At 39.4% G+C, this 20,496-nt stretch overlaps 1 protein-coding gene across 5 annotated transcripts in view; it reads right to left on the bottom strand.

The window, feature by feature from the left end:
- The window catches only part of Atg2b (autophagy related 2B), a 68,751-nt gene that overhangs the window by 43,275 nt on the left and 4,980 nt on the right, over positions 1 to 20,496 (bottom strand). For 2 of the 5 annotated variants that reach the window (XM_063241185.1, XM_063241183.1), the window contains exons 2-11: positions 13,344 to 13,506; positions 10,938 to 11,090; positions 10,385 to 10,487; positions 8,764 to 8,944; positions 6,947 to 7,126; positions 3,648 to 3,744; positions 2,976 to 3,161; positions 1,717 to 1,871; positions 1,515 to 1,623; positions 44 to 305 (exon numbers count right to left, since the gene is read on the bottom strand). In XM_063241185.1, the coding sequence (XP_063097255.1) occupies positions 44 to 305; positions 1,515 to 1,623; positions 1,717 to 1,871; positions 2,976 to 3,161; positions 3,648 to 3,744; positions 6,947 to 7,126; positions 8,764 to 8,944; positions 10,385 to 10,487; positions 10,938 to 11,090; positions 13,344 to 13,506 (1,589 nt within the window). The remainder of the gene's footprint in view (positions 1 to 43; positions 306 to 1,514; positions 1,624 to 1,716; positions 1,872 to 2,975; positions 3,162 to 3,647; positions 3,745 to 6,946; positions 7,127 to 8,763; positions 8,945 to 10,384; positions 10,488 to 10,937; positions 11,091 to 13,343; positions 13,507 to 20,496) is intronic. The other 3 variants (XM_063241184.1, XM_005000488.4, XM_063241186.1) reach the window with 3 other exon arrangements.

The raw sequence follows: 20,496 nt of genomic DNA, 5'->3' as shown, positions 1-20,496 counted from the left end.
CTGCCTATTTCTCGAGGATATTAATGAACAAAAAGGAGTTTACCTAAGGTGATCGTGTGAGCAAGCTTCTGCAAATACTGCTCGATAAGACTTAAAATCTTCTGCTGAAAATCTTGCTGGATCAATCTTTTCTATACAAGTAAAGAAAGCTACAGCCATTGGTGTTAATGGATTGAGGTTCAATGATGTCTCAGGTGGAGATAAAGGATCAATGTGAAGCACAGAGACTGAAAAAGTTCCAATAGCTAGTCTAAAAATAAGCTCAGGCCTGGATTCATCCATTGAAATGGATCTAGATGGGAGAGCTGAAATACATGTGTTCAAATTATATATGTAAGTTTAATATTTAAAGATAATTCATGAACCAAAATCATAAAACAATTACATATTAGCTTTAAACACAGTTGATCACACAATAAAATGATATTAAACAATTAAGATAAAATGAGTTGTTATCTTGCTCTATCTCATATCCAGAATCTTTGATATTTCCAGTACAAAAGAGTACATTACATTCTGTCCTATGATGCATGCCTGTAATCCCAGCACTTTGGGAGGTGGAAGGATTGAAGGATCTAGTCCCACCTGGACAACTTAGCAAGACTCTGTCTCAAAACAAAATATAAAAAGGGCTGGGAATGTAGTTAGGTGCAAAGGTCCTGGGTACAATCTTCAATTCCAAAATAGCAAAGCATATACTACAATCATAATACATGAACAAAGTTTTTGCATTAATAAAACTATATGGGAAAATCAAGATTAAACAAAAACTGTGCACTGAACTTTCTTTGGGCCTTGTGTTTACTCCAGCAAAGATTTTCAGAGTAAGGGCTGTGTAGCTTAGGTATATAGTGCCAGCATAGCATGCATGAGGCCCTGGGCTCCATTTTCACCACTGCGCACCCCAAAACCAAAGTGCAGAGTAGAGATATAAGGTTCCCTTTTTAAGGACTATGTAAACAGTGAACTAATAAACACACAGGCAAAAAGGCACTGGATTGTAAGGTTGAGGAGCAGCTCGGCAGCAGAGTGTGTGGCTGACATGGGCCAAGCCAAGATCAGCTCCCCAGCAACAGAAGGAAGGTGGGGAGGGAAACCGTTGGTTTAGGAGGACTCCTAGTGCCCTAACAGTAAAAAGGAGAAGAAACTGGTATGTTTACTTTTTCACTAACAATATCACAATATCTGAATACACAAAGAATATAATAAATGAGCAACTATTCTAAAATACTTCACTGTGAATTAACTTTGTTCAATGCCCCAAACTAAAAGAAAGTTTATGAAACACAAAACAAAGAAACAAACAAAAGCTAAAAATGCAAGTACATGTTTGACCCTAAATTCAATCTCCAGCATCAAAGTAAAAATAAATAAAGAAAACTGACATCTATTTAGGAAAGAAATAAAAATAAAAGAAGGTAGAAAGATATTTTTTAAAAGAAACAATTTTTTTAATTTTTAAATTTTCAAAAACTCCAGTGGAAACTGACAACGAGCACCCTCCTCATGCTCACCTGCCTTTTGCAAAGGTGCTGGGTGAGCCAGGCTGGGTGGAAAAGCTGGCCCTCTCACCGTGGGCTGCTCTTTAGGATGATCAAGGAACTCTCCCCAGGTTGGCTGAAGCTTTGAAAGGATGTTTCAGAGGACATGAATAAAGCACAGAATTTTAGAAGCAACTTTTCAAGAATAAAAAGAATATATTAAATAATACTTTACCACAGTAGCACTTAATGGGGATCCTGCTGGGGTATTTGTGTATGTACTAGTTAGTGATAACTCCAGATCCATATTTGGGGGATCCCCGAGGGGTGGAAGAGAAGAGAGACTATGGGACATGTCCATATCCGCCATGGAGAAGAAAACTTCTTCTTCTGGAGAAAATTAAATGCCATTACTGATGTTATAATTCCACTGAGTCAAGTCTTTAGAGCTGGCTAATACACGTTAATACAGTCTTCTTCCTTCATACTGTTGATATATAGTATTCGTTACTCCAATGGGATAATTTATCTGAATCCGTATTAACAGCACAGTGAAAACTCCACTGAATGAATGTAAGTTAGTAAGGTTAAGCTCTCCGGCTAACGGATATTTTGCTGTTAAAAATATACTAAGATTTTATCAGGTACATTTTTAAGTGTCATATGACAATTTAGAAGTCAAAATTCAGATTTTAATGTGGGTATTAGTAAGTGCAAGACTTTGAGTTCAATGTCAAGCCTCCATAAATACCCAAATGTAAACAGATAGAATAAATATATTGCAATCTCTGGTTTCAAGTGGATAGTACTACTACCTTTTAAAGACAAAAAAGAAGACCAAATTCATTACTTAGAATTCTATTTATATTTCAATTCTTTCTTTTGGAAAATGTTTTACCTTCATGCAAGTAAAGTGTGTTAAGGCCAAAAAATGTTTTAATTTTTTATTTGGTTCAACATTCCATAGTTAAATTGATTCTTATTATTTATGTTATCAGTGCTTAAACACTCAGCAACAACTGTGAATGTAAAATAAGCATGGAGGAGCTGGAAGTGTAGCTCAGTGGTACGGTGCCTGCCTGGCAAGCACAAGGTTGTGAGTTTGATTCCTGGTACCAAAAAAAAGCATGAAAGCATTCATATTTATATATAATTGATCGAAAGAGTAATAAAAAAGTTTCCTATTAAAGAACTTACTGTATATCATTATGTGAGCATATAATTTGACAAAATGATGAATCACTATCAATTTATCTTTGTGTAAATCAATATCTTATAAATGAACTTTCCCTAGGAAAATAATTGATAAGACAAAATTATACAACCAAAAACAGGTAGCCATAGCAACCGTGCACTGGTGCATCGCTATAAAGCTGTAGTTAGGTCATAAACTAAAACTCTCATATTATGGGTCTTTTGTTCTTTCATTGCTAATTAAATTTACTTTTACCTATCATGACAAGGTGTGACTCTGGTGTCAACCAAGTTGCTTACCACGGCTAGAAGGTGTACGAGCCGTTTCTGTCTCATAAAAGCTTTGCTCTGAAGATACACCCACAGACAGGGAATCTTTTCTCAAATAATACCGGTTTAATTCCATCTGAATTCGATACTCGTCTTCCTGTTGCATAGGTCGGTTTTTCCTATCTTTATTAGCTAACCCTATTTTGCTAGAATTTTCTACAAGTATACAAAAGGAAAGCAAGACAGTAATTAAATTTGGAGTAATTTACTTAAGCATTTCTCTCCCGAAACCCATTTATGCTAGATTAATGGCAACTGAATACCACAATCAGTGTAAAATTACAACTATTCCTGAGTGGCCAGGAACAGACAACTTACCTCTGTGATAGACACTAGTCATTAACACTATTTTAACATGTGTGCTACTTATTACGTTCAAAAATTACATTTTTTCAGTTGTATAAAGTGCTATCCCAATCAAAGAAATAAATCAGAACAATTTTGAAAGAGTTAAGAATGTAATACGAATTATCTGAATGCAAATTTTTGCTGTAACACAATTCAAAAGCTCCAATACAATGAACTATTTAGGATTCCTATTTACAACACATCTTTAATTTTACATATTCAAAACTATACTTCCCTATATGAATGTTATATTACTTAAAGTTTCAAAAAAATTAATAGTAGAGTTATACTTGCCTGGCCCAGCAACAGCTGCTAACATATCCAAAAGCAAGTGGACCTGCCTTGGTGACAGGAACAGGTGAACAGAGTCTATCTGTCCATCCACATCCAACTTAAAAAGAAAAATCCATGATGAGTACCCTTTAAGGTCATCACCATAAATCTCATACATCTAAGGCACTGAGATAAACACTTACCTTTATCTTAGACCCCTTCACCTAAGGTTCTACTGATTGGTGCAGTCTAAGTGAAAAGCCCTAAAGCGCACTGAACCAAAAGGGAACATCCAGAGGAACCCGTGTCGGCAAGCCCAGGGCCGCACATTTTACCTTCGCCTTCCGAGTATCTGGTGCTGGAGAAGGCCGTGACACTTGGTAGTAAGGGAACAGTGAACAGTAAGCCCCTCGAAAGACCCAAGTCCTGGTCCTTACAGCCCAATCTGAACAAGAGCAAACGCAGCTGGCTCTCGCAGGCCTGCTCACAGGTGATACACTGACAACGCTGCCCCCGTCAGAGTCCCCCTGTGTTCCACGGAGGCCGTGCCCTCTGGGCTGTGAGGACAGCAGCCTCGGCAGAAATGAGGCCAGAAGAGGGTACTCAGGCGGACTTCCTTGATCACTGCGAGTGTCCACCCACCTTTCCTTCCGGAAATCAAAGCTCATCACACTCTCTTCCTGGAGTGAGGGCTCACTCACTATTCACTACACTACCTTGTGAAAAGATGTATATCCTTCCCTCACTTTTCATTTACCTCCTCTTAGGTTCTAACATGCTAAGAGTAACTTCCATCATCAGCATTATGCCATTTGAAAATAATTCAACTAATATATATATAGATAGATAGATAGATAAAAAATGGCTTCTTGTCCAAGAAAAAATAAATTCTTCTGATTCTAAAAACAATAAAATATACAATGACTCTAAGTTTTCATGATCTATCTAAGAGTATAATACACTATTTAATAAGTTATCATTACTACCTTTTTAAAGTATTTTTAGGTGATTGCTGACATTCCAAGCCATGGCCTCAATTAAAGCTAAGGAGAGCAGGAAAATGTATTTTTGACTATTTAGGATTCCTAAATAGGAATCCTAAATGTCGATTTTTTTCTTGGTAGTAAGAATAAAATCTCTGATCTTCATTCAAATGATTGAAAGTCTCATTTTCAATTTTTAAAGAAATATTTCATTATTAGTATATTATGAATCTGGCACATGTAGAACAAAGTTTGTATTTCTTTCAAAAATATAAAAGGTAGAAAAATAACTAAGTAAAGTTTCAACTGAGTGTACATAGTATTGAAAAAGAAAGTCTTTATTTCAGGCAGCCCCCTACTTTCATATACTGTATAATGCATTCCCAAAAACATATGCCAAAATTGAACATGAACTATGAGACTTACTACTCAAGAATACTAACCTTGGAACTAAAAGAAGAAAACACCATTTTCCATTAGCCTTTGAATCCACAGCTGAAAGACAGGTTTAATGAACACTACAAACAGCTAAAGCCCTAGCACCTTGGGCCTCCCAAGAACAGCATCTTCTCTGTACTGTATTAAGGTTATCTATATTTCCTCAGTGTTAATCTATAGAACTTTTATTTTCACAATATTCACGTCTTCCATTATAGTATATTCATATTAGCACTCACTTTCATTAAATAAAAACAAAATCAAAAATACTCAAGTTACTACACAAAAATTACTGTATAGGCAAGGATAATAGTATCATTAAATATTAAATCCCACCTGGGATTACAAGGTCACCATGCAAAATTTTCAGGTGTTCATTTATCCCCTAATATACAAAACTCTCAAAGTACAACATAAAGAGCACTAATGCAAATCAACACACAATTTTTGCATGAAGACCAAACACACACAAATGCTGGAGACTATGGCTTCTCAGCCTATGGCCTGAGATCAGTGTTGAAGACTACATATAATTAGTCAAAAACACAACTATGATAGTTGCTGCTGTGTTCTTCCTTCTCAAGCAGATGCATTCCCCAGACACAGATGTGATGGTTTGCCAAAGAGGCTGCCACAGCAGGGGACTCCCTGGGTGTTTACACACCTGCAGCTCCCTGCTCCTCTAACTAGCCCTGTGCCCACGGAAAGACTGGGACATCAGGAAAGGATCGCACACCATGGGAGGAGGGAGAGCAGTAATCTGTACCAGGAAAGTCTTCATCCTACTCAGCACTGTGCTCCTCCTCCAAGGCTAGGCAAGTATCTCAAATCCAAGAAAGGAATTCCGGGAACTCTTCAATCCCCAGAAATCCTTTTGTCCACATTCCCAAGTACTTAGTGGCTCCCTCTGTGTGTTCCCACAGCCCTTTATATACTCCTCGGGGTATCTTTCATTAAGGCAAAGACAGAATCCCACCCATCCCTGCATCTGTTCCAAGAACCTGCACAGGGCCTGACAGCAGTCACTCAAACATCTACAGCTATGTAGATCAATAAGAAAAATAGCCTCTTGATTTAAACAAAATAAGATAATAAAGTGTGACAAATATATTTTTTGTTTGTTTGTTTGTTTTTGGAGACAGGGTCTCACTATGTAGTGCAGGCTGGGGCTTAAATTTGTGTATGTAGCTCAGGCTGACCTCAAACTCATGATGATTCTCCTGCCTCGGCCTCGCAAGTGCTGAGATTACGGGCATGAACCAGCACACTCAGCAACAAATACATTTTTAATTGGTTAAGTAATTATGAAGCTTCTGATTCTCTAACAGTACAGATCAATATTTGTTAGGGAATAAGTACAATTATCTTTAAACCATGTCTTCAAAGCTATGGGGCAAATAAGAAAGGTCAACCTCTTTTTATATTATACAACGATGAAAATAGTCCTTCTATTCATACATACATAATTAAGTATCTTCTATAGTTGACACCTCACTTTCCAAACCTCTTTCCCTTTTAAATTTCTTAATTTTGTCATGGTAGAAAAAACTGTAGGGCTGGGGATATAAGCTCCTGCCTGGCAAGCAATTCCCAAAGAGAGACTGCATAATGAATTCCCAGTCATCTTAACTATCCTTAATACAAAACATGGTTCACTTTTCATTTTGTTTTGGGGTTTTGTTTGTGTCTGGCTCTGGACTGCACAGAAGACAGCCCTTCATAAACCCCGATTTGCAGCATAGGGTGAAGGCAGTCTTACTGGTATACCATGCCCTAAGACATTACACTAACTGAGAGTAAAATGCCGACTTGGAGACAGCAGATCCTACAGTAATCGAACAGTAGGAAACTATCGATTAAAGAATAGTCATAGTTTTACCACAGACAAAAAAAACTGACCTTCGCTCCAGGAAGTACTTCATTCTGTTTCAATGTGAGACTCAATTCCAACCGACCAATTAGCCGTCCAATCTGCACTGGGTCTGAGGGTGCTATCTCAGGTAAATTCCTAGTTAGCTGTGGGTGAGGCTCATAAACAATCTTGGGGTTCCAGCTAGGTGACAGCTTTGGCTCAGTTTCCTACAACAATGAAAGAATAAAGTAACTAAAGTAGGTTAGTGGAAATATACTGGAATTTAAAACAAATGTCAACTTAAAATGTTTGACATGAAAAAATCATACTGTTATAATGAATAAGCCAGTGTCTTGTAGCTAAAATGAAATGCAGGATGGTTAGCATAGTACCTTAGGAATGAAGATAAATCACGGAAAAGAATTTTACAAAAGAAACACATATCTATCCATGTTATAGCAATAAGAAAAGCTAATAGACCCTACATAATTAAGAAAATCTGATTTGTGAAATACTGTAAATGGTAAATTATGGAATAAACTAGGGCTGGGGATTTAGCTCAGCGGCATAAGCGCCTGCCTTGCAAGCGCGTAGCTGTGAGTTCGATCCCCGGTACCAATTAAAAAAAAAAAAAAAAAAAAACTGAAATTATGGAATGACTGATTGACCAACGGAATCTGTGCTCCTGAAAAAAATTAACAGAGCTCCTTAATTTTTAAATTTTTTTAAAGATACGATTTGTAAGATAAGTTTTTAGCAATACCTTCATTATGAAGGTGATTTTGAACACTGCTTAATTCTTGAATTTCCTGTAAAAGCATATTACACGTAAATATACCACTTTGCCCCAAGACATAGTATCCAACATCCCTCTAGCAAACTAATGAACAGCAAACTGGGGAAAGGTATTAGTTCTGAATGTTTCAAAATCTCTGAAATACATATTGCCATCACTGTATATTTGTGTCGATTCTCAAACCAGAGGCATTAACCTATACTACATACCCTTGCAAATTTCATAGCCCTCTGTTATGGATTAAAAACTGGTGGTCAACTTAACACCAGCTGAATTAAATCAGCCTGGTGCTGAGTGTAGATGGCCCACCTGAGGACTGCTGCCAGCATAAAAGGACTTGTGGAGAGGAAAAGGGAGGCATGTGGGTTCTCCTAAGTGTTGTCTGGAGCTATTGGCTCTTCTGGAGGAGCTTGTCATACTGGTTCCCCTGACTGAAACTCGACCATTATCATTGGAGGAGCTCAGGACCTTGTCGCTGAAAGTGGCTGTGGTTCATTTTGAGGGAGCTGTGGTCCTTACTTGGAGCATCGCTTCCTGGCTCCGAAGAAGATGTTGTGCTGTTTAGTCTCCAAGAGAAGCTTGCCCTGCTGGCTTCCTGACATGTGCTTGGCTGTTCTCATTGTCACGGGAGCTCACAACCTCCTTGCTGCTGTGCTACTTTTCAGGGGAGCTCTGGTCCTTATTTTGAGCATTGCTTCTTGGCTCCACTGGGGAACCCTCAACCTACTAGCCCAGATCCTTCATTCCAGTGGCATAGACTTTTTAGCTTCCACCGCTGACCTTTGGGTCTTCCAGTGCAGATCCATGAAACAGACTTGCAATAGGCACTGTCATGGGCTCTAGGTCTTCAGCTGGACTCATGCAGGACAATGCTGGGGGACCAAGGCCCTCAGCTGGATTTTCCAGGTCTTTAGTGTTGTGGACAAATTTACCGCACTTTCTTGAATTTAACTCTAGGTAACCATCATAAAATAATATTATAAATTCTGTGTCCTGTATGAAATTGTTCTCCTTGCAACCCCTGACTACAACACCCTCATTTAAATTTAGCCTTCCAAAAATCTGTACCTGGGTGTTTTTCCTTACCACTGCTGCAGCTGAACAGACGGGGGAAGATTTTGCTGATGCAGAAAACTCATCCCAGAAGAGAGACACTCCAGAGAGCTGAAGCAATTTGTGAGCAAAAGCTGTGGGTTGATGTACATTAATTCCTGAGGAATCATCAGCAGTTTCATCACAGTATACAGTTCTGAAAGTTAAAAAACAAAGAGTGCATTTGTGTAAAACTCCAGGAAAACTTACTTGCAATGATAAATGATGAAGAACTTCTAAAGAGATTTTTCAGGCGTTAGTTCTCTTTAGAAAATGCCTATACTAATAGTGCCCACAATGTAGGTCAGTGTCACTATGCTTCAAATAAATATTTCAGAAAGAGACCTTAATTCCAAGAAAGGTAAGTTTTATAAGTCTCTTAAGTTAGGGGGTTGGGGAGCTTGAGCAACTTCCTAAAGTTTCCTTCAAGAAAAACAATTCCAACATGCCCTCAAACAAAACAACGTATCTTGGTAGCAGTGAGACAACACTTAGTTCCAAGTCACAAGTCTGACAAAGAATGACATTTTTGAATTCTTATATGACCAATATCCAGTTTAAACAAGGTAAAGAATGTGGTTCTAGGGCAAGGTGTGGTGGTACATGCCTGTAATCACAGCACTCAGGAGGCTGAGGCAGGAAGATTGCCTCATATTGGAGGAGGCCTGTCTTGGCTACACAGTGAGTTTAAGGCCAGCCTGAATTTCAGAGTAAGATACTATCTCAAAAAAAAAAAAAAAAAAAACAAATGGTTCTAAACGCTCAAGACGTCTGTTTTACTATTTCAGCTAAATAATGGCTCCTAATTTTACAGATCTGTTACAATAACTGTTTTACTAGTAAGTGTTTTATGAAAGACAGAAACCGTAACACATCTTGGTACAGGACTCCGAGAGTTACCAGGTGTCTTTGGTGCTCAGTTGGACAAAGTCCTCCTGCCATTTCTGCTGATAGGGCATAAGGCACTGACACAGGTGGACGGCTACCACCTCAGATCCACACTCAGGTGTACCTATGAAAGTCGCTCTCCACTCTATAGAGCTCTTCATATGGATCCAATGAGTGTACAGAAAAAGTTAAAAGCACTGTGTTTATTGCATTTAATCGCTACTTCACATATTAATCTCTAAATAATCCCCACAGAATTCTCAAAAGAAACTGCCCTTCCCCTTTCTCACAGAAACAGCATTCAGAATAAGGACAGCAAAGTAAACAAGTCTCATTAATGAAACACGCCTATATTCATTTCACTGTCCACATGAAGAAAACCCCAAAGCTCCAGAGCAACTTAAATTTAGTAGCATTCAATAGATTATTTTGATTTGATATTAACTGCTTTGAAATCAACACAGTATTATATATATTTACAGTCCAAGTGGTACTGTAAGTTTTCAGTAATGAGATTAAAACATAACTTAGAGAGTAGCATTTTACTCTCAAATTATACAATATGTTAATTTAATATCAACACCTCTAGTCTTTTTTTTTTCAGCACTGGGGACAGATCTCAAGGTTTGTCAGGGCCCTGGCCCAGCACCCTGAAATTTAATCGACAGTCATAATAGTGTTGTCTCCGCTCAGATATAAAAATACTTACCTCTCTATTCGAATTTCAAGTGCAGTCCCAGTTTTGGAGTTCTCTGGCACATGTTCAATTCTCAAAACTGTGTCTATAAAAGTGACTTTTACTCTTCTTAGTACTAGAGTAAAGAGGTAATCATCAGTGGAAGAGCCGTATTACACTAAATACTTTTAATAAAAAGATTAATTTGTAGGGCCTTTTAAGAACTAAACTAGCTGTCTTTCCTTTACAGTCACGTACTCTAAGCTCTGTATCCAGCAGCTTCCTCACTGAGTACTCCCCCAAGTCACATCTCAACGGACACTTAAAATGATGCCTAACACTGTTTATCTCGTTGTCTGTTTATCTCGTCATTCTGCAACTTAACAAATTAAACAAGGAAAGACTCTAAAAAGTCTTTTTTAAATATTTAATTACAATATTTAATCTCAACTCTAAAGTTATGAAATGAGAACAGTAATTCTTTTAAAATCAGCCCAAGAGAATTAGTTTCTTCCATGGGGCTTATTCAAGATACCAAGTTAATAACTAAAATCTGAAATTTTCAAAATGTCCAATAACACCAAACCTGTTTCGATGGTTTCAGCAAACTTTTCAAGTCCTTCAAAGGGCTGGGATCCTTCTCCCTGCTCATCTGTTAGTTTCTGGTTAAGACACTCTTTGGCCAACTGCATACTGCTGGTCATGAAACTTGACCAATACATAGGCTCAGAACCAGTTGCTGCAGAAAAGAGAGATTAATCCTAAACAATTTCTCAAATCACAACCATACCACTTCTTAAAGAAATACATTTCAAATAGCTTGCTAACATAATAAGTAATACTTATTGGAGGAGGAGAATATTGGACATGCAATATTCTAGAAATTACTCTCAAGATTGAAATATGTCTTACTAACAACTAAAAAAGATCCTAGAAAAAATTTCAGAGACATCTGCTCTCACTGTATATTTCTTATGAAATGTCAACCCATATATTAAGAATTTAACATGTATTTTTAGGTACATGGTACTATTTTTTTTGCAGTACCGGGAATTGAACTCACCACCTCACACTTGCCAGGCAGGCGCTTATGCGGCTGAGTTAAATCCTTGGCCCTACATGGTACTATTTTAAATTCTTTAGAGTAGGAGACAACAAATACTTTCCGTAAAGGATCAGATAGTAAATATTTTAGGCTTTGCAGACAACATGTTCTATTTCACAGTTATTCAACGCTCCCATGACAGTACAAAAGTATCCGCAGGATTCACAGAAAGTGAATAAGCATCGCTACCTTTTAAAAACATTTTATTTATAAAAACAGGTGACAGGACTGATGTGATCTATGAGCCATAGCTTGCTAAGCCTGCATCAGAAAACAGAAAAGTAAATTAACTATGAAATTTCGGCACTCAGAGCTTATGGCATAGTAGAAGTAGTAACATATGGCTAAGGAGAATTAATAGGCAACTATTACATAGTAACAGAAAGCACTGTGAAGCTAACCGGCTGACTCCTGTAAAGCTAACTCTCCTAGCTGCACGAATTAACAGGAACTTTAGTCAGGGCAGCAGATGAGGCAGGCTCTGGAAATCAGTACAACTGTACAAAACAGAAGAGCATCCCGGGAGGAGGAAACACGAACGTGAGAAATCCTTTCCCATCATCCACCCAGAGACAATCCCACTGCACACCCTTACGACATTCAAAACAAGCTGATGGAGATTACTAGAATTACTGCTTCCCAAAATGGAATTTTAAAGCTCTTTAAATATTTTCAAATGAAAAAATACTTTAAGTTTTACTTTCCATTGGGAAGCGTTAATCTACTTATCACAGTGAAAAGACAGATATTCTTGTAAATTAATAGAAGACTTAAAATTTTATTATTGGGGCTGGGAGTTTAGCTCAGCGGCATAAGCGCTTGCCTTGAAAGCAGGCAGTCGTGAGTTCAATCCCTGGTACCGATAAAAAGGAAAAAAAAAAAAAAAATTTTATTATTGTATGCTATAGCTACACTTTACCTAGACTTATTAATCCTGTCTGGCTCATCCATTTTCCTACATTCTATAAGTAGGTATTCTACTATAAAGGAAAACATACTTGGGCTGGGGATTTAGCTTAGCAGTTCAAGCACTTGGTTGGTAAACTCAAGGTAATAAATTCAATCCCTGGTACCAAAAAAAAGAACATACTCTTCTTCCTGCCCACTTCACATGCTTATTTATGTCAGTATGAACACTGGGATTTTTTTTATTGTTTTAATCTATTATTCTTTTTTAACACTCCAGTTTCCAAGATTTGGTTTCAAGTTCAATTTGTATCCTTTCAATATTTCTCATCGAGCTGGGGTGGCTCATGCCTGTAATCCCAGCACTTGGGAGGCTGAGGCAGGAGGATCGCTGTGAGTTCAAGACCAGCCTGGGCTACAAAGTGAGCTCAAGGCCAGCCTGAAATGTACAGCGAGACCCTGTCTCAAAAAGATAAAAAAAAATTTGCCATCAATCTTTGAGAACCCTTCCTTATTCTAGACACAATTATTTTGAGTTTTTAAATCACAAATCAGTATAGCCAGCCATGGTAGTGCATGACTGTAACCCCAACTGGGAAAAAGGCCAAAGCAGAAGGATCATATATTCAAGGCCAGCAGAGACAATGTGGCAAAATCTTGTATCAAAATAAATTTAAACAGGGCTGGAGTGTAACTCTATGAAAGAGTGGATGCCAGCATGTGTAAAGCCCTGAGTTCAAACCCTAGTACAGGGGGGAAAAGTCCCTTTTTTTTTTTTTTTTTTACATAAAACACTGTATCTGTACACTGAAGTTCCTGTGAGTAAACAGAGAATATATAACTCTAAAGATTTAATGACACACATCTTATATATCCAAATACAATGCAAAGTAATAAACACTGAATTTAATGCAGTAGGTTACTTTCTCAATTTCTGAAGGGTAAAAATAGATGCAAATAAAACAGAAACAACACGCTTACCGAGACGAGGTCGAGGGCGAAAGACCATTTCTAACCCTTTCACTTCGAGCGCACAGTTGTCCTGCAGCAAAGAGCCCCACGGAACTGACAGCGAGATTGCCTGAATGAAGCCTTCAGTGACTTCTAAAGGTGCATCTGCTGACTCCAGGATTTCATTAAGACTCTGGAGAGAAAAACCAAGTTTACTTTGAAATCACAGGAACAAGAGTGCAAAACTGTGAATCTTTTCAATGACGTGAATATGACAAGACATGATTCAAGCACCACAGATAAGAAAAGCAGAGACCAATTTAAAAGCATACAAGATGGTAGAGCACGAGACACATTTCGCTGCTGTGACTAGTTTTTTAACTGAGGAGATCACCTGTGTTCTTTGAACAGCAGATATAACTTAGCCTGGGCACCTGGAGGGAGTGATCACAAACTGAGACCAGAGGCCGAGAAGGAATTAACTGGCAAGGTGGCCAGGCAGAGGCAGCAGCATGTGAGATTCCAAGAGGGCGGAAGGTTTACAGTACTAGCACACACATCTGAGGTACAGGACTACATGAAACTGAAAAGCTGCTTTAGACCACAGTGTGCCGCAGGGAACAGGCAGAGAGATGAGACTAAAGGGTCAGGGGCGTGGAATCCAAAGAGCCGTGTACTGCTTGATGAAGAGTCTGAACTCCATCTGACGCCATGGACGTCTTTATCATGCCTGCCATGAGAATTCCAGCGCCAAGCGTCACGTAGAGCAGAGCCAGCGGAAAATCAAACGCAGGCAGGAAGACTGTGTGTAACGATGCTGGCTCGGGCAACTGGTAGGACAGCAGTGCCATTTGCCAAGGCAGAGCCTAGAAAAGCTGGTTAGGGTTAGTGGAAATCTACGGAAATCAGTTCTGAACTCCGCATCTGAGGAAATACCTGGGTGAAGCGTGCAGGAAGCAGCTGGACAGTCCAGTCTAGAGCTCAGGACAGGCAGTGGGGTGGGGACAGTGACTAACTCCAGGCACAGAGGTGAGAGGACACAGCCTTTGGAAACCTGCCTAGACTAAATCAAGCTCATGAGAAATACCAACACTTAACAAACGAGTTAAGAAAGACAGGAAACTACAAAAAACACAAACAGGTAGAAAATAACCCAGCAAACTGTGGAAAGCCAATACGAAAGAGAAGAGCAGGCAAGAGCACCAAAGGCTAGCGAGACGTCTGCCTGCTGGAAGCACGGTCTGAAGGGTGACCCCGAGGGCCCTTCAGTGGGGTCACAGGGCAAACCAGACTACACCAAAGGGAAGATCGGATGGAAAATACACTGAGCAGATCAGTCAACTGCAACTTTTATCAGACAATCCCTGTTTTAAATCAAAATAACAAATACTGCCAAGCACCAGCTTGTAGGCAAGTTACTTCCTGGATGGTGCAATGTGCAGAGCAGCGCTATAGTCTGTTGTCTGTACCAGTGACAGTGAACTTGACAGATGAGCGCCCAAACTCCAATCTGAAAACCACATGTTCGTCACAAGGGGCCGACCCTGCAATTAGACCTGGGTACTGAATACTCAGACACCTGACCCGCGTGCAAACAGAGGGCTCTGCACACCCGCTACGGCACCTGAGCCACAGGCTCGCCACCACTGGTCTGCAGCCCAACACCGAGAGGGAGGTTGGACTGCCTCACGATTTGTCGCTGGAGATTCCCTAAGTAGGCCATCCTCAAACGAGGCCATGTAAGAGTACAGGGCGATGGGTATAAACATCCAGTTCTCAACCTCCAAATACATTTTTGCTTAACATTTACTGAGAGTACATTCAGGGGCGGCGTCACGTCCAGTCTCCTGTCCTGCAGTTCTCGGTATAATCTTCCTTCTCTCACTTATTCGATAATGTCATGCCTTCCTCTTAAGTCTTCCCTTATGTACTAAGTATAAAAACTCTCCTGGCAGGGCCAGCAGTACGTTTTCTGGTCCCTTGTTATACAAAAATTTTTTTAAATGACACTCAAAGAAATGCAAAGAACTAAATAATACTGTCACTACAAACTCTTCAATTCCCATTTGCTTATTTAAGACATCACTATTTATCAAGCATATTTTTTTTAATTTTAAGAATTAAATTTGTGTTGGTCCCTACTGAATTCTAGTTGTAAGTATATTCATTTATAGATTTGTGAACCAACTAGGGAGGAGGAAAAAACCCCACATGTATTATTTTATTTCTACTACAAGTTTTTATGTTTAATTTTAAAATACGTAACTTATTTATACTTTTCTCACCACCTGTACACTTAGCAGGGACTATAACAACAATACAATACATATGCAAAGTCATAACACTTAAATCCTAATGATTATGGGAAGAAGGTGCTGATATGGTAAGCCCTAGACCAACCACTAATTAAAAGGGAAAAAAGTGGAGAAACCATTAAAGGAATTGCTAGACAATATTTATTTAATCTGCAAAAAGCCTGGTGGTAATAGGAAATTTTAAAATATGATCATAGAGAAATAACAACATGATAAATAGGTCTTTTTTTTTCTCATCTTTTGAAACAGGGATTCACCATGCAGTTCAGGCTGGTCTTGAGCTCACTTGGTAGCCCAAACTAGTCTCACCCTCACAGCGATCCTCCTTCCCCAGCCTCTGACTGCTGGAATTTATAGGCATGCGCCACCCTGCCAGCTAGTAAATCTTAAACATAAATTGCGTAAACTGCAATCAAATTCTGCAGAGGATGAATGTCCATATAAAGTTAAGGGAAAAGGGCATAATGCTAAACTTTCATATTAATGAGGAGCTTGTTGGCATTTTTAAATTAGTAACGATAGAAACTGAGGTCGTATTAGATGAAAACACTGTTTTGCTTTGGTTCTGGTACTAGGGATCAAACTCAAACTCACACTTGCCACTGTGCGGCTAAGCTACCTCCCCAGCTGAAAGCGCTGTATTTTTTACGTATTCTCTGTTAAACTTCGTTTTATTGATACACATTAGCAACACATGAAGCTTACACCCATCTTAGGAGTAGGTGCAGGTACATAACACCTCTGATTTTTATTCCTCTTCTCCTCCCCCCACCGCCCTCCCTCCCTCCTCTAAATCCCCTTTCCCTGCTTCCATCATCACCATCATTATTTCTAGTTCATGTTACGGCATCTGTTTATGTCCATTGAGGGTATCTGGAATACGTCCATGACACATCTTAAAGCTTTCTACTTCCCTTTCCCCTTCTCACCTCACCCTCAGTCTTCTGGACCCCTTCCCTTTTGCAAAATATCCATCTCCCTATTTCCTTCTAACAATCCTTTATTTTGCTCTTTATTTACATTTTGCCATACTCAAAAAAGAGATACCATGTTATTTGGGATTGTATGTCTAATGTGTTTCACTTTATATTTTCCAAGTGTATCCGTTTTCTACAAATGTCTTAAATGTATCCTTCTTTGTAGCCAAACAGTGTCCCATTGCATGCAGACCCTGCACTTCCTTTATGCACCCATCTGTGGATGGACCTGTAGGCTGCTTCCAGGACTCAGCTACTATGAATTGCACCGCTATTAACATGGCTATCCGCGTGTCACTGTAATATGATGTCTTCAGCTTTCTGGGGAAGATTACTAGATGGGAAATAGCTGGGTCAAATGAAATTTCTGATTTTAGTTTTTGAGAACTCTTCACACTGATTTCCATCATGTACTAGTTCACAACCCAACAATGTAGAAGGGTTCCTTCTTAACCACACCCATGCCAATATTATTTGATATCTCTGTTTCCATTCTTTCCAGGGTAAGACAAAAATCTCACTGTTGTTTTAATTTGCAATTCTCTCGGATGCTGGACATTTTTCTCACATGTGTACTGGCCATTTGTAATTTTTCTTCGAAGTGTTTATTCATTTCAAATGCCCATTTTTGATGGAGTCTTTTATTTTGGATAGTCTAACTTTTTGAGTTATATTTTAGATGTGAGTCCTCTGAAGAATGGCTGACAAAATTTTAAAAGCTGAATTTTATATAAATATTTATAACACATTATCCTCTACAACTATTTAAACTTACAATGAAAAACTTGTCAGTTTTAAAATGCACAAGAAATGCATAGGTTTCTAACTGAGAACTTAGAAGACATATCTATAGCACATAATCAGAGCTAAGGCAACGGGCTCAGGCTAGTCACACAATTAGCAGGGGGAGTTGGATGAGCTATTAACTTCTGGATCTCAATTTTCTCCTCCATAAAAGCAGAACTGTAACCATTTCACAGGGGTATTGTGACCACAGGTGAGACAACACGTTCCTGGTACCAAATGAAAACTTTAAATGCTGACTATTGATCGTTAGCTTCCCGAGTGCCTACCCAGTAGTTCAATGATGAGCCCTGTCAGAACATCAAGGTGGCCTGATGGTAAGAAAAGCTAACATTAAATTACATATTCCTTCCAATACATAATTCCTTAATATTAACTAGAAAAATGATACATTCTTACTAGTTTAAACCAAGACATCAGATAGAGATAAAACAGCATAAAAATTCGCAAGAACCATTTGGAGAAATTCACATTTAATTAGCACCTATAATACACTGGACACCACACTGCACTATTTTATCCCTATGTTACTGCATTAAAATCACAATAGTGCTCTGAATTATGTAGTTCTGCATAACAAACATGGCATTTACAAATATGGCAACTGATCAGAAAAAATAAGCAACTTACAAAACATCTTCCATGAAGTACTGCAGAAATAAAATTAAAAGAGGAAAATACTGTATATTTTCACAATGGAAGGATTTGCAGGAGGCTAAGCAAAATGATGTGCTAACATACTATAATTCTCAAAACTGTACTGGGGTTTGGAGCTGGCTTACAGGCAAGTTTTTACAACTAAATGAAAAACTTTCCATCCATTTAGTACTTGTGTTTTTTAAAGATGTAGTTAAACCACATGCATCAGATTATCCCAGGTACGCATTATAAACTCAGCTTCAGGAGCACGTCTGTAATACCAGCATTTGAGAGGCTGAGGCAGGAGGACTGCCATGAGTTTGTGGCCAGTCTAGGTTATACAGCAAGACTCTGTGGAAGGAAGGAAGGAAGGAAGGAAGGAAGGAAAGAAAGAAAGAAAGAAAGAAAGAAAGAAAGAAAGAAAGAAAGACAGGGAGAGGGAGAAGGGGAGGGGGAGAGAGAGAGAGAGAGAGAGAGAGAGAGAGAGAGAGAGAGATTGAGATTCAGCATCATAAATCTGCAGAATTAGGATCTTTAGGAAAGGGGCCAGAAGTTTGCCAGAGGGCAAATTCCAAGATGAAGTCAGTGCTGCTCAGGTTTCCCAAGTCCCCTGTTTGTTTGTTTGTGTCTCACTATGCACTGCAGGCTGGCCTTAAACGCACTATGGAGCCCAGGCTGGGATTGAAATTGCAGAGTCCTCCTGCCTCAGCCTCCTCTGAGTACTGGGATTACAACCATGTGACACACCACCTGGTCATAATACCATAATAAACAGGACATACTTTTTACTATTGCATATTTGCTCTTGAGGAGAAATCAGGGCCAGCTCCATTCCCGAGTCTTTTAAGGTAGGGTGGGATACAAAAAGAACAAAGGAGCCAGGTGTGGCGATGCACAGCAGTAAACCCCAGCACACTCCGGAGGCTGAGGCAGCAGAAACACAAGCTTGAAACCAGCATGGGCTACATAGCAACCCCTGTCTCAAAAAAAGAAAGAAAGAAAGAAGAAAGATTTGCGTTTTAAATCTTTCTACCCTGCTAACAAACACTGTGCCTAAATACGCTACTGAATTTCATGATATAAAGAATATCAAGGCCCAATTTAAATAAGATGATGTACGTGAAAGCACCCGATAGAGACGATAAGTACTTAGTAAGTGGTCATTATGATCTTTCAAGGCAAACCAAAACTCGACGCCACATCCTGATCACTCGTTCCACTAGTCATCGATCCCACCATCTTCTTTAGTCCAGGTAAGCAGCGCCTTCTCCCCAGTTACCAAGCTGTGGGCTCCTGCTAAGAACCCAATGGCTGGGGTCTGCACGGCTCACTTACGCGTGCCCCGTTGTATTCCACTGCTCTGTTTGGGGCCTGTGCCGCCCGCCTTTGTTAGTCTGGCCTGTAGGAGCCCTTGAAATTGGGTACTGCAGTGCCTCCAACCTTGCTCTTTTTGCTAACAGTGCCTTGGCTATTTGAGTTTTTGCTTCTGTGTTAATTTTATGATCATTTTTCCCTAATTCTATGAAGAAAGTCACTGGAATCTTTTTCAACAGAGATCTTTTATTATCATTAAAATATCACAAATTGGTCTTGTAACCCAGAAGCTTGTTTCCGCTGGTTGGACAACTCTGGGATCTTATCCACCAGGCTGCTGGACTGTTCCCTTTTCAGAACTAGACGCCTCCCACAACTTTTCTAATGTCTTTTCTGACTGTGTTGTGGCTCGCTGAATCAAAGCAGCTGATGTGAAACCAGCTCAATGTCATTTCCTTCAAGGACCAGTTCATCCCTTGGGGCCTGAGATACTGAGCAACCAGCACCTGCCCCATCCACACTCAACAGGTATGTTCTTCACCCAAGAATGCACATAGGTATAAAATGGTGCAGTGTGGCACCCTGTATATAGTAGGTGCTAATTAAATGTGAATCAAATGGCTCATGCTAATTTTTATGTTCTATTTTATCTCTATCTGATGCCTTGGTTTAACTAGTAAAGGAGTTCTATTTTTCTATTATTACTAAGGAACCATGAATTGAAAGGAACATGTAACTTAACATTGGTTTTTCTTCACACTAGCTCTTTTTGTAACAGAAGCCCAGCGTAACACCCTTGACTACATTCTGTACCTGACTACAGATCAGCCAGTTCCTTTCTGTTCCTACTGTTTGTCAACCCAGAGTCCCTTCTTCCCAAGGAGACCAAGTTTCACCTTGGTGTGGTTGAAGTCCCTCCTCGGAGGCCCTTCACAGTAACTATGCGCCCCTCAGAGTGACGTGGACACTGGAATGTCGACAGCCCCACTGCTGCTGAGAACGGTCTTCATCCTCACAGGAGAGGCCACAAAGAGCTGTCATTGGAACTTTAGTGGGAACTGCACTGGCTCTGTGTGTGCTGCATATGGTAATGTGGTCATTTAACGATATGCCTACGTGGAGGATCTCTCCACT

The sequence above is a fragment of the Cavia porcellus genome, unplaced genomic scaffold, assembly GCF_034190915.1.
Source record: "Cavia porcellus strain 051 isolate PalLab524CR breed Dunkin Hartley unplaced genomic scaffold, mCavPor4.1 scaffold_31, whole genome shotgun sequence".
NCBI lineage: Eukaryota > Metazoa > Chordata > Mammalia > Rodentia > Caviidae > Cavia > Cavia porcellus.
Note: the sequence above shows the minus strand (reverse complement) of the source record. Positions and strands in the feature narration are given on the sequence as shown.